Genomic DNA, 13,086 nt, shown 5'->3' on the forward strand with positions numbered 1-13,086 from the left:
CTTCCAGTCCATTCACAAGCAGGTCTTTTCCTAGGCTTACCTAGCTACTAGTTTAAAAAAAAAAAAAAAAAAAGTTTCTCTTTTCTGATCAATGCCCCAGGATTTAGTATTGTTGAACTGAATTGAGTCACATGACCAGCATGAGTCAATCACTATGACCTGGGTCACATGCCCACACCAGGGGCTTGAGAGTGATGGTCCATCTGACTTGAAACGTAGGATGTTCTTATCAGAAGAAGGGAGGAGAGATGTTGGACTTGCCAAAAGAACAAACCCATTTCAGTTTCTTGCCACCTGAAAGAGCCCATGGAACACAACTACCATCCAGAGATGTACTGGCATCTGGTCCTGTGAAATAAGCTGACAGATCCCCGGGTGGGCAGCCTGATGCGCGTGGAACAGCCCACATTGTCAGCAGGTCCTGCTGCCAGTCCCCCTTGGTCCTGTTGCTATCCTTCAGTAACAACATTCTCAAATGTCTTCCCTCCTCTGCGTGGCTGCCTTTTGAATTTCATAAGACAGTTAACAATTAGGAATGATTATGGAGAAATTAAAATCAGGCATTCATTTGCTGGAAGGAACATACTTTCTCATCTACCTACATGTAACATTAAATAACTCACTTCTAATCAATTAAAAGAAAAAGCCCCAAGCCAGGAACGTTAGGTGTCCAAAAATCCTCTCTCCTCTTCCCCCACACAAAAGCTTTTATAACCAGCAACCATATTGCTTCAAATAATGTGCAGTGCTGTTGAATGAATGAGCACTGAGCTTAAATACCGATGTTAGCTATGGAATGGCTAATCTCCCCTAGATGTGGAACACAATAGCAGTTGTACAGACAATCCAATCTGACTAGCAGGGAAATGGGGTGACTCTGCTTCCAACTGGCTTTTGTTTAATGATCCACCTTTTAAAATGTCACTTAAAGAGTTACAAATAGGCAAATTGATTTGTAAATGAACCTAGAAACAACTGGGGTATAAGCCAAAGAAAGCTCTTGAGATCTAGTGACTCAGTGAGCTCACTGCAGCAGCAAATCCTGGGAGGGCATCCTGTAGCTGGGGTTTTTTGCCTGAGGCTCAAAGTGAGAACAGTGACAAGAAAAAAGCACCCCAGTCATGATCTTCAGGCACTTTGTCCATCTGCTCAAACCACCTTAAGAAGACCTGAGTCACCCTCTGATAGAGAAAAAGGAGACCTTTTTTTTAAAAAAATAGGTTTTTATTGATTTCCGAAAGAGAAGGGGAGAGGGATAGAGACAGGTGCATCAATGATGAGAGAGAATCATTGATGGGCTGCCTCCTGCATGCCCCCCACCAGGCACCCAGCCCGAAACCTGGCATGTGCCCTGACCAGGAATCAAACTGCCACCTCCTGGCTCATGGGTCCACGCTCAACCATCCAGCCACGTGGGCTGGGTGCAAAGGAAACTTTATAATCTGATAAAGTGAGGCCCCTTAAACCCGGAATTGGCTATGGGGAATATAGAATGTTCTTCCTGGAAGGTCAGCCTGGGAGGTCTGAGGTCAAAGGTGACAGCATTAGACCCTCAGCTCACTGGGAGCCTCCCACATCCCACAAATGTACGTTAATGGTCAGAAAAGGAGTTTTTATTGACTGTCCTTTTCTGGTTCTAAACCCCCTAGCTATGCTAAGGGCAAGAAGAAGCCTGTAACTTGCTGTTTAAGATAATTCATCCATTTCCCAAACAAGAGCTTTGGGTAAACATTTAGCTAATTCAAAGTTCCAATTCCGCATCAGAGCTGATCTTCAGGCCACTCTTCAGGTTCCTGTTGCTCTCCTCTGATATCCCTTGGCCCCTGGGCGCCTGCATGGCTGAGCTGCTCCATCTGGTCTTTGGGGCATTCTACTGCATCCAGGATCTTCGCTTGCAAACCCTGCACTGCCTCATGCCCAGCTCTGTGCTCTGCGGCTCCCGCGAGCCCTGGGAGCCCTGACAGTCCTTGGCTGATTTGTTGCTTCGTTCCACAGTGTGGATGACACCATGAGGCTGTCTCTGGCACCACCCTCAGCTCTTGCCACTCTGCCATTTGCATGCCATCCTAAATCCAGTGTTGTGCCCAGTGTGGACTTCCTGTGGGATGCCTTGGACTCTCCCTCAACCTAGCTAGGGTTTCTGATCTCTCAGCCCGGTTACAGAAGAAGCACAGGCTCTTCTGGGGAACTGCACAGCAACTAAACTCATTGTTCTTCCCCATCCTGTCTTGAAAGTCTCTCAGAGGTGTCCCCGACCTCTGACTTTGTAGTCAGTTCTGTGTTCAGACCTTTAGTCTTTGCTTCTGATATAGAAGGGAAGTCTGGGGCAAAGCAAAAACAAAAACAAAAAACCTCTCAGCAAAGTCATGCTTTATTTTTTTTTTTTAACAGCTTTATTAAGATATTTATATATCTCAAAATAAATCTTTAACTCAATGATTTTAGTAAATTAATAGTACAACTATAATCAAAATTCAGTTTTAGAACATTTCCATAACCTCAAAAAATTTCCTTATGCCTGTTTGTAGTTAAAATAATACATGTGCATTATAAAAGACTTGAGACAACAGAGTACTTGACAGAGCATAAGATGAGAGCTTGATCTTTATATCCCCCAAATGAGTTTTGTTTTAAGGTGATGAAAGCCTGAGTGGTCTCCTACATTAATTTTCTGATACGCCAAAGGGAAGGACTTAAGTGAGAAGAAATCTCATAGGATCTCATATCTGCTCTTTTTATAGCACATTTCCTTTGAAAATGAATGGAATAAAGAAATGAGTAAATACATCTTTTACAAAAATATTTTAGATAGTGTGAGGTAGAGTGACATGCGTAATAATGGCTTTCCTCACCCTAAGGGGACCAATAAATTTGAACTGAAACAAGGACATTTTAGCCCATTAATATAGTTTTAGAAAGACCTTCACATTGCTTATATTTCTCAACCTGATGTGGAAAGCACTTCCAAAGTCCGAGTCACTTCTCAGTTTACAAGGGTGGAGGTGAAGGCTTATGAAACTATACCCGTAGACTACTTAGTTGAGAGCCCAGTTAATTTAGATGCTTAACAAAAGCTGATTTTTCCTGCCTCCCTTTCCTCTGGAATGAATAATGCCTGGTACATAGTGGGTGTTTAAAAGTCTTTCTTTCCCTCCCTCGCTCCCTCCCTCCCTTCCTTCCCTAGTATTTGAGTTGGCATGAAATAAGAGTTTATGATATACTATCTTAGAAATCATCGTAGTTCATCAGTTCTTTGAAACCTATATTTTTCCTTTGCTGAAATTGCGACATAATTCTTACTTGCTGCTGGCTCCTGCATCACAACTTTCAGAATGAGTGTCAACAACTTGGAAAACATCCCAGAGACAATAGTTGAGCATTTTTTTAACGCTGCATGACCAACACAAAGGATGACTGTGTAGACATTGATGGCTTAGTAAAACAACCAGAAGCATCTACCTCTAAATGTGAACACATTTTGAGAATACTTTAACCAATTTATTCCCCTTATACTTTCCTTTTTATGTATGTATAAGAGTGAAAATTTGGGCTGAACAGTCTACCTAAGTCTACAAAGACTCAATAACTTTAAAATAAAAAGCAAAGGGAGAAAACAGCATTGTGTCACAATTAATTTGCCACAATTTTTATAATGGTGGTAAACAAAATATTATGGTTTATGATATCTTAAATTGGATGAAATATAGTATTTCTAATTATCTTTGAAAACAAATTCTCTGTGAAATAAGCTTTTTCAGGAAATCTTTTGTCCAAAAAGATGACAAATATTTCTGACCAGCTTTTTCTATTAGAAGGCAATGGCAGAAATTATACTAATGGCTAATAACTTAGGAAGAACTAATGACATTTGTAAAAAAATAAACACACCACATGTCCTTTTTCTCTCCCAGCTTTACGATCAGGTTCCAGACAAGTTTATGAGAAATTACCTACCATGAAGAGGCCTGAACAAAAGAATCTGAATTGTGAATTTCCTATTTTCCACACTTGCCTCCTACTATGACACCTTTCCTTGAATGTATAAAGTGCTGCACCAATACTGGAGATGTTGCTGATACATCTGATTTTTCAGAAGTTTTGAATTAAGGAAATATTTATCAGTGGCTATGCGTACACTTTCAGTGTTAATTGAAAAGCTTAACCACCCTTGGTTAAGGACATCTTTGGTTTTGGACATGTAGCCGGTGCTGTGAGAATACCTGTATTGGCTCGTCCTCAGTTCCCTGGTAAGGGCTCTCTGCTGAAACATTTCTCCCAGGGAAGCAGAAGAGTAGACATCTGGAAGTGTCTTTCATTCAGTAGAGCCTTGAGTATTTCCAGTTTGGCCCTCAATTTTACTCTCTCTGTTATTCCAAACCATGTCTATGCAAATCTAAGCCCATGCTAATTTTCATGGCTGATTCAATTCGTCAGAGTGTAATCAATTGTTCTCCAAACCCACATGTTAAGAATTTCTGATGAATAGCAAACTCCCACCCTCATAATTCCTCTTCTAATCACAAATAATCGGCACAGAAAGTGGCTTGCCATCTGTACACTTGCATGTTTAAAATTCTTGGGCTATTAGAAGATCTCTTCTGTTTTGCATGAATCCAGTTTTCATGGCTCCATAATTGAATGCTTCCTGGTCCTGGCTGGCTGTGGTTTCCAATGGAAATAAACCATAAGTTTTAAGTGGACTCAGCAAAAAGCATTTGACTTTACTTGTAAGAAACTCAATTAATCAAAAATTTCCCAGGTAATAGGAAATAATTTTTTTTCTTGAGCAGTGGGAATAAAGTATTATGAAGTATTTAAAAGGTTGATAAAAGGCATACTCAAAAGCTACTAAGAATGGATAATTTAATTGTTCTGAAATTTTTAGACTTTTAATATTGAAGTTTTTCTCCTCATAATAAGAATATGGCTTCTCTTAAATGATATTAATAAATTGACACTATTTAAAGCCCTTCTCACAAAGAAGTTCTTGCAGCCAGCAGCAGCATGCACAGTTTAGGAAGGCAGGCTACCCCCAGGGAAATCCCAGATATGCAGCTTCCTGACTGTGTCACCATGGGCACCTTATTTACTTCCCTGTGTTGCATGTTTCCTCATCTATAGAATGGACTTGATAGCATAGCACCTCCCCATGGGATTTCATAAAGAGTAAATGAGTTAATACATGGAAAGTGCTCTTAAGAGTTCCTAGGCTATAGGAAGTGCTGTGTATGTGTTACTGTTATTAGCAATTGCTGAAATCTCCTGGTGAGCATGTTTGAGGGATTAAAGAGTTCCCAATAGCCCTACTTTTAATAAATTGAGATGGATACTTACCAGTTATTAAGTGCCTTCTGTGAGCCTAGCACTATTTCGTGCAATTCCCACAATTAGCCAGAGAGGTATGTTTTTGCACTATTTTTGCTCAGAGATTGCTGAGGCACAGGGAGGTTCTGAGAATACTGCTCAGTGACTCATGGGAAGAAAGGGGAGAGCAGAGCTGGGATGCACACCCGTACCAACTGACCCCACACCCCAGAGTCCTTCCACATTACCATGAAGGCTCAGATGAGAATGAGAAGATCCGGTGCAGGTTAAGTAGCCTGTTCCTTACCAGCTCTGTCACCATAACTCAGTTATGACCCTTTGAAATTATTTCCAAAAAATTCCAATTATCAAGTAATCAATAGAGACCAGCTCAGACCAAGGTGAAATTGCAGAGGAAGTGGTTACGTGGCTTTATGTAATCCTGCACCTCCACATCTCTCTGCAAAAGCACTTTGTGGAATATGTAGAACAAGAGAGGATCTTGGAAATAAGTATGTATCACCCTCAGATTTCAAGTGCGAGAAAAGAGGCAGAGAGAGCTGTAATTACACCTGAGATCATGGACAGTGACCTAGCTGTGTTGGGAACCCAGGCCTCTATCTGCTGTTGCAGGCCTCTCTCCACTGCCTCATGACACTTTTGAGGTTGCTAATTCCAGATGCCCAGTATAAAGCAAGCCCTTAAAAGGGCAAACTGGCAGAATAAGAAGATTGTTAAGGACGAGAAAAAGTACTAGAAGTGCCTCGAAAAGCAGTATTTGTATCAAGTATCACCATATAGAGGCTTTAAGAGTTGTGGAAAGGAATAAATGAGTTGTAGCTGGAGATCATCTTTAGAGCACATTTGTAATATTGGCTTAGGATGTATGAAGTAGCAAGATAATAATGTTCATCATGGTCTAATGATGACTTTCAGGGGCATCTTCTTTAGAGAACTTCAATAGTTTCACTTGCGCAAAAATATAAGAATTAAAATAAAAACAAACACTACCTATATCTGTATTAGTTAGTTAGGGCTGCTATAACAAAATACCACAGATTGGATATTTTATTTTTTACAACTCTGTAGGCTAGAAGTCCAAGATCAAGGTGTCAACAGGGTTGATTTCTTTTGAGTCCTCTTTCCTTGGCTTGCAGATAGCTGTCTTCTCCCTGTGTTTTCTTCTCTCTGTATGTGTCTCTGTCCTATTCTCTACTTTTTATAAGGACACCAGGAATATAGGATTAGGGCCCACCCTAATAACCTCATTTTACCTCAATTACCTTTTTGAAGAACCAGTCTCCACTACAGTCACATTCTGAGATATATATTGGGGGTTAGGACTTCAAAATATGAATTGGAGGAGACTTATAATAATATATCTGTTTCTATCTATATGTCTATGTCTGTGTCTGTCTATGTCTATGTCTATGTTTAATGTCTGTGTCTATGTCTGTCTATGCCTGTGTCTATGTCTATGTCCATTCTATGTCTATGTCATGTCTATGTCTATGTCTATGTCTATGTCTATGTCTATGTCTATGTCTATGTCTATGTCTATGTCTATGTCTATGTCTATGTCTATGTCTATGTCTATGTCTGTCTGTCTATGTCTATGTCTATGTCTATGTCTATGTCTATGTCTATGTCTATGTCTATGTCATCTGTATCTTCATTTGTGGGTCTTATTTGAACCTGAAATAATAATAGTGAGAACTCCTCCAAACCTACTGTGTGACAATGAAAGCATACATATTCCAAATCCAATTTCCTCAGCTTAATTAGCATGTGGCCCGTTAGCACAAACTTATTAGGAAAGAGCATTCTCACAGTCAACTATCATCTAATTTCCGGGCTCCTGAGACCTACTGCTCCATTAATGCTGGGAAGGGTGAGCACAGCTGGGGTGTGTCACCAAGCAGCTGGCTGGCTGCCAGAAAGCCCATGTTGTGTCAGGTCTGAAAAGGCGTATGTGGACAGCAAGAAAGGGGCTTGCTCTGTGACTGTTCCTCTGGCCTCAGTTACTGGATTCTCTTTGAGGCACGTACTAAAGGCTGAACACTTGTCTGTACTCAAGAGGTGCAGACATGAGTGCGGGGCAACTACTCCTTTTAAGTGAGCAGGCTGTGTGAAACTAGAATGGGCAGGATTTTCTATTCTTCTTCTTGTTTTTTTTAAGGAATCACATTTATCCAATAATTTGGCATGTTCCCATACACCTGCCTCCTTCCTCCTTTTTGGCTTATCTCCCTGTCTTAGTTATTTATAGAGTGAGGGCCTGCTGTGCACAAGGCACTCTGCTAGGTCCTCTGGGAGATAAAAAGATGACTCAGCGGGGCTCTGCAGTGCATGTTTTATTCTGATAACCTGTCCCCTGTTCTGCTTTTGGTGATGTTTTCAGGCCTTGCTCTGCTAGCTCTTGGCAAACCTGAAAGCCCCTTCAGTGAACAGTGTCCAGATCTTCTGAACCCTCCACACCCCTCCTCCCTGTAGAACTGACAGCACCTCCTGCCCCTCAGCCACTGGCTCCTGACCCCTCTGGCCCTGTGGTGATCATTGTGCTCATCTCGCCTCCCAGGCTTTTATTTTACTCTTTATATGAGCTGTTCCTTCTGATTCCTCCCACTTCTTCCTCTTCTCACTCTCTTTTCCTGATTCACACTGATCATTTCTGATGAGCCAGCTCAGTGTGAAAAAATAAAGGATCTAATGACCTGCTTCCTCTCTGCCCACTGCTATTTATTCCAGGGAATAAAGATAATGCTTAAAAACTCCTTCCGTGGAGCTGAGGGTGAAAAGAAGGCATCCTAGGTTCATTTGTCCCTTTCTACAGCCCTCACCCCACCCTAAAGTTACTTCCCAACCACTGAACATTGGGCAGTGTATTTATATACACGCATATTTAAAAGTAAGGAGTGGGAAGGGCATGGGGTGTAAAGAATGAGATTCCACGATGCAGTTAAACCTTATCTGCAGGTTACAAAATGTTCAAATTCATATCTGGAATATATTTCAAAGCAGGCACACATTCTACTAGAAAATTTAATTCCTACAACTTAATTTGGCTGGAGACCTGCTATTTTTTATCATATAAACATGGCCAGAGTATGTGTTCTCCCCACACCAGCCAACCCCTGGAAGACAGCCTCCCTCCTCCCCTGCTAACCAAATTCATGCCCCAGGCAAAGTCTCACCCCTCTTTGAGGGCTGCCTCGGCATCCCTGAGCTCCCTGAGGTTCAGCCTCTGACCAAGTCATATTTGTACCCCAGCAACAGCAAAGCCAGACGCTTAATAGGGTCTCAGGAGAAGTGTGGGAAATTAATAAATGAGGAACTTTCTCCAGCTTCCTATAATCATTCCTCTGCTAAACTCCGGTGTGTTTAGCGTCTGTATGATTCATTCAAAAACTAATGTGCCTCAGACATTGTTAATGAGCCCCTTTAGGACTGAAGGCTTTGTCCTGTCCACTCAGATTGCCAGTTCCTTGAGAAGGACAGTGTTTCATCCTCCCCCCCATATTTCTTTCCATTGCCTAGTGCAGAGCTGGTGCTTACAAATATTGTTGATTTGAACCCTTTTGACTTGACGGCAGTGTCTCTTGGGAACCACGTTTAGAAAACCGATTTTGCAGAAGCCACAATTTTATTGTAAATACATCTACGCAAGGAGTCTGGTTTCCGTGCACTTTCAATGGAGAGATGAACTGTTATCGGACAGTTGGTGCTTAGTTTGATCCAGCGGCGTTTATTGAGCAGTTGCTCTGCACCCGCCACCGCGCCAGGCAATGTTCCTGCCTCGCAGCCTGCTGCTCACGCCCGGTTTGGGGGTAGCGCGTGTCCTCACCAGGGGCCACAGGTGACCGGCGGGCAGGGTCCCTCCCAGCACCTGGCCTGGCCCTTTCCGGGGGCGATGTCAGGCCCTTCGGGGTGGTGCCAGGCTGCTGCCTCCTCCCCCACCCTTGGCCCTCCTGTGGGAGCCAGGATAGATTTTGCAGCGAGTTAGATGACTTGACTCCAAAAAGTCTGCACAGTGGCTTTTCAGGAAACTTCAAACTTATCTGCTTGAGAAATAACGTGCACAGGGGAAACTGAACCCTGCACGGCTAATAATAGGGATTTTCGGCTGCGTTCTCGGAAGCCAGCCAGGCAGGGCGTTCCCGTGCTAAGTCACCCGCAGGTTCGCGCGGAGGCACCCCCACCCCGCCTTCCCCCAGTTCCAACTGCAGATTTGGTGGAATCGGGGCAGAGCCCCGGCCCCCGCCCCCGCCCCGGCGCAGCCCCCGGGGTTCTGTTACGGCGGGAGCCGGTGCAAGTGTCCCCGCCTTCCCGAGCTCACCAAGGCGGGAGCCCCTGCAGGGACCGCCGCCTGCGCCTCTGTGCGGCTGCGAAGCGGCGCTCCCGCGGGCTCAGCGCCCGAGCCTGTGCCTGAAAATGAGCGGGGCGGGGTCTTGAGGAGCCCCCGCGACGCCCCGCAGCGGGGCAGGAGGGAGCAGGCGGCTGAGCGCGCGGAGACCCCGGGTCCCGCGGGAGCGGCTGCGGGTAGCGGCTTCCGGGGGCGCGGGGCGCGCCGGGGAGCACCCTGCCCGCGGCCCGGCGGCGCGCGGGCGGGCGGCGCGCGCTGCGGGGGCCTGCGGGGGCCTGCGGGGTCCGGCCCGCCGGCCGCGGGGAGCCCGCCTTCGGACTCGCGGGCGGGCTTCCGGCCGCGCGGAGCGCAGGCGGCTGCGGGAGCCTCCGGCCGCACGCGTGTGGCCGCGTACCCGGCCGGGGCCGCTCCCCGGGCAGACGCGCCGGCCGCGCTCCAGCTGCCGCGACAACTTCGGGCAGGCTGTTTACTTCGGAGGGAGTCCGGGCTCTGCCCCGCACTGCGCCGCGCGCCCCGCCGCTGCCCAGACCGGCCCGAGGACTCGGACGCGTCCGCGGGGCGCGGAGGGGTTAAAGCCGAGCAGAAGCCCTCCCAGCTCCCAGCCGCTCGTGACCGCTGCGCCCGGGCTCTGAGAGGGACCGCGCCGCCCGGGAGCGATGCAAGTCTCCATAGCCTGCACCGAGCACAACCTCAAGAGTCGGAATGGCGAGGACAGGCTGCTGAGCAAGCAGAGCGCCAACGCCCCCAATGTGGTGAACGCCGCCCGGGCCAAGTTCCGCACGGTCGCTATCATCGCGCGCAGCCTGGGCACGTTCACGCCTCAGCACCACATTTCTCTCAAAGAGTCCACCGCCAAGCAGACTGGCATGAAATATAGGTATGGATGTGATGCCCTCCGCCGGGGCCGGGGGCCGCACAGGTGCAGGGCGCGCAGGTCGTCAGGTTTGCAAAATGACTTACTCCTGGGCGGGTCGTTAATGTAGGATTCTCAGGTGTCTCCGAACCAGCTCCTTAGGAGGGTGGCAAACCCAAGGCGGCTGTGTTGTGTTGTGTGCGTATAGGATTTTTTTTTTTTTTTTAATGCAGCCCATTTTTGCACGATCTAAAGTGTTGGAACACCTTAGGAGCTGCGTGCGCTCCAGTCTGCAGAGTAGCACAGGTGCTGGAAACTGGTACTGAGACCAGGGTCGCTTTTCAATAGCATGTGGTTGTCCCAGTTTATGGAACAGGCTGTAGTTTCTGTGATTATACTATTAAAAAGTTACCCACCTAGTGCTGCATTCTTATTTATCTTTTGAAAGACCAAAGTAACAAATGCTAGGCAAGCTTTTGAGGAAGTTTTGTTGAGAAACACCCTATACTGGCAAATTAGATTGAACACTGACGTATCTAAATTACTGCTTGAAATAAAATGTATTGTTGTGAAGTATGGAGAAAAAGTCAGTTGTTGTAATACTACTAGTTTCCTCCAAGAATTTTAAGGTCACTCTTTCTCTGTAGTTTTCCGTAGTGGACAATCTTCACGGTGATAGTTGATGCTCTCTTAGGTAGGGAATGACTTACATTTGATAAGTGGAAAATGGCATTATTCAGTTGACTCCTGCTGCCTCGTTATATCTGCTTTGTACTGAGTTTTCCTGACTTTATTTCTTTAAAGCAGCTGTGCTCCTAATCTCTAAGAGTGTTTGCAGATGTAGAGGAGAAAAGCTAATGATGCGTCTTCCAAAGGCTTTGGTTACCCTAATATGCAGATGTGATTTTGTCAATGATTTACATTGAACTGTCCAGCCTCTTTCTTAGGAAACAGGTTTTAGGATAGAAGGAACATAATGCAGTTAAAATAATGCAGACCTAAGATTGTTTCCTGGGTGGGATTTTGAAATAAGCATTTAAACCAATTTCTACAAAACTTGTCCTTGAAAAAGTTCCTCTGCAGAGTTACATGAAAGCTACTTATTGCTAAAACTTTAAGCACTGTTGTTTTGATATATTTTTGAGCCATTAAGAAAACAAGCTGTTTCTAGTGCCCCCACCCCCAAAAACCATAGCTGAACCTCAGCATAAGGCAAGCAGCCTGGCTCCAGGCAGCCCCGTAAGTGTCAACAGTGTGAGTCTCTGCTTTCCCTGATATTTCCATGGTGGAGAGTGGGGCCCCACAATGACAGTCTGCTAACTGAGACTGCAGTCTTGAGCGTATTGGCATTCTGTTGCTGCTTCTGTGGCACACACCCAACCCTGCCCCATGGACACGGCGCTGCTCTGCATCCATTCAGCTGCTGAGAGGAAGACGGGCTGCTTGCTGCTTCCGCAGGGCCCCTAGGAACAGGACACTCAGGGTTAAGGCAGATCAGAGAGGTGATTTCAACTGTGGCTTCCAGCATTTTAGCAGCACCATGAGCTTTCATTTTGTAAACCAGAAAAAAAAAAAAAAATTTAACCCCCTTAATTTCTTGTGGCAGAATTTCATAGTTGCTTGGGGATCATTATATTGGAAGAGTTTGGTCTTATGAAGGCTTTCAGCAGCAGGAGATTTCTATTAAGGATTTTCTAGTATTACTTAAACAGCTCAGCTGAGATGGGATGATAATTGACTCTTTATAAAAGCTCTGTGTGCAAGTAGGACCCATGTGGGCATCTTTCATTACTGGTAACTAAAAACTGCTCTTTTCTGACAAAAAGTTAGCCACCTGTGGTCTTCAGTATACTTTGAGTTTAATATACTATTTGTTTACAGTGACAGGACAAAATACTTGGTCTACACTCCCCCTCTTATTCTGAACCTTTCTATCTATGACAGACAGGTGGCTTTGTGTGTGAGTGTGGCTTAAACCCTCTCTTTTTCAAATTCTACTCAGAGTGACTTTAGGGGGGAAAATATGAGATGATGATGAATGTATGTTAATATTTTCTTAGTGTTGGAGAGACCAAGGTGGGAGGAGAGAGAGACTAACTGTATACTTTGTCAAAAATTATAGAAATAGTTTTATTAGCCCAGTTATCTTTTTCTTTGATATTGGTATTACTAAAATATAATGTGCATGTGTGGGCTATTGTTAATGATAATAAATAGCAAAACATAAAAAATAATGCCTTACAGCTGGGGAGGGAATTGGCTTCTGTAAGCGATCAGGAGAATGTCTGAAGGAACTAGAATGGAAAGTCAGTGGCTGATTGTGTTTATAATAATATTCTCATCCTTGAAAATGATTTTTATAGGCACAGCTTTATATGAGATCCATAAACCCTATACAAGATAAAAATTACATCTTTTTGTGTATTTTTTTGAGGAAAGGGTTCATAGCTTTCATCAGAATTTGAAAAGTGTCTACCACTCAAAAATTGCCAAACATCAGTGTTATAATGTGAAGAGGTATTTATTTAGTGAACAAATATTTACTGAGCACCTATTTTGTACCAGA

The 13,086-nt window shown here is 44.6% G+C and overlaps 1 protein-coding gene across 4 annotated transcripts in view; it reads left to right on the forward strand.

Annotated features, from left to right (window-relative positions):
- Window positions 1-13,086, forward strand: part of KCNAB1 (potassium voltage-gated channel subfamily A regulatory beta subunit 1) — a 231,185-nt gene that overhangs the window by 60,132 nt on the left and 157,967 nt on the right. Inside the window, exon 1 of one of the 4 annotated variants that reach the window (XM_081139370.1) lies at window positions 9,977-10,544. The exons of 2 other annotated variants lie outside the window; for them this stretch is intronic. In XM_081139370.1, coding sequence (XP_080995496.1) covers window positions 10,324-10,544 — 221 coding nt within the window. In that variant the 5' untranslated portion in view covers window positions 9,977-10,323. Of the gene's footprint in view, window positions 1-9,976; window positions 10,545-13,086 lie in introns of those variants that run through there. One more of the 4 variants, XM_081139372.1, reaches the window with a different exon arrangement.

Source organism: Miniopterus schreibersii (assembly GCF_964146895.1).
Source record: "Miniopterus schreibersii genome assembly, chromosome: 5".
Taxonomy (NCBI): Eukaryota; Metazoa; Chordata; class Mammalia; order Chiroptera; family Miniopteridae; genus Miniopterus; species Miniopterus schreibersii.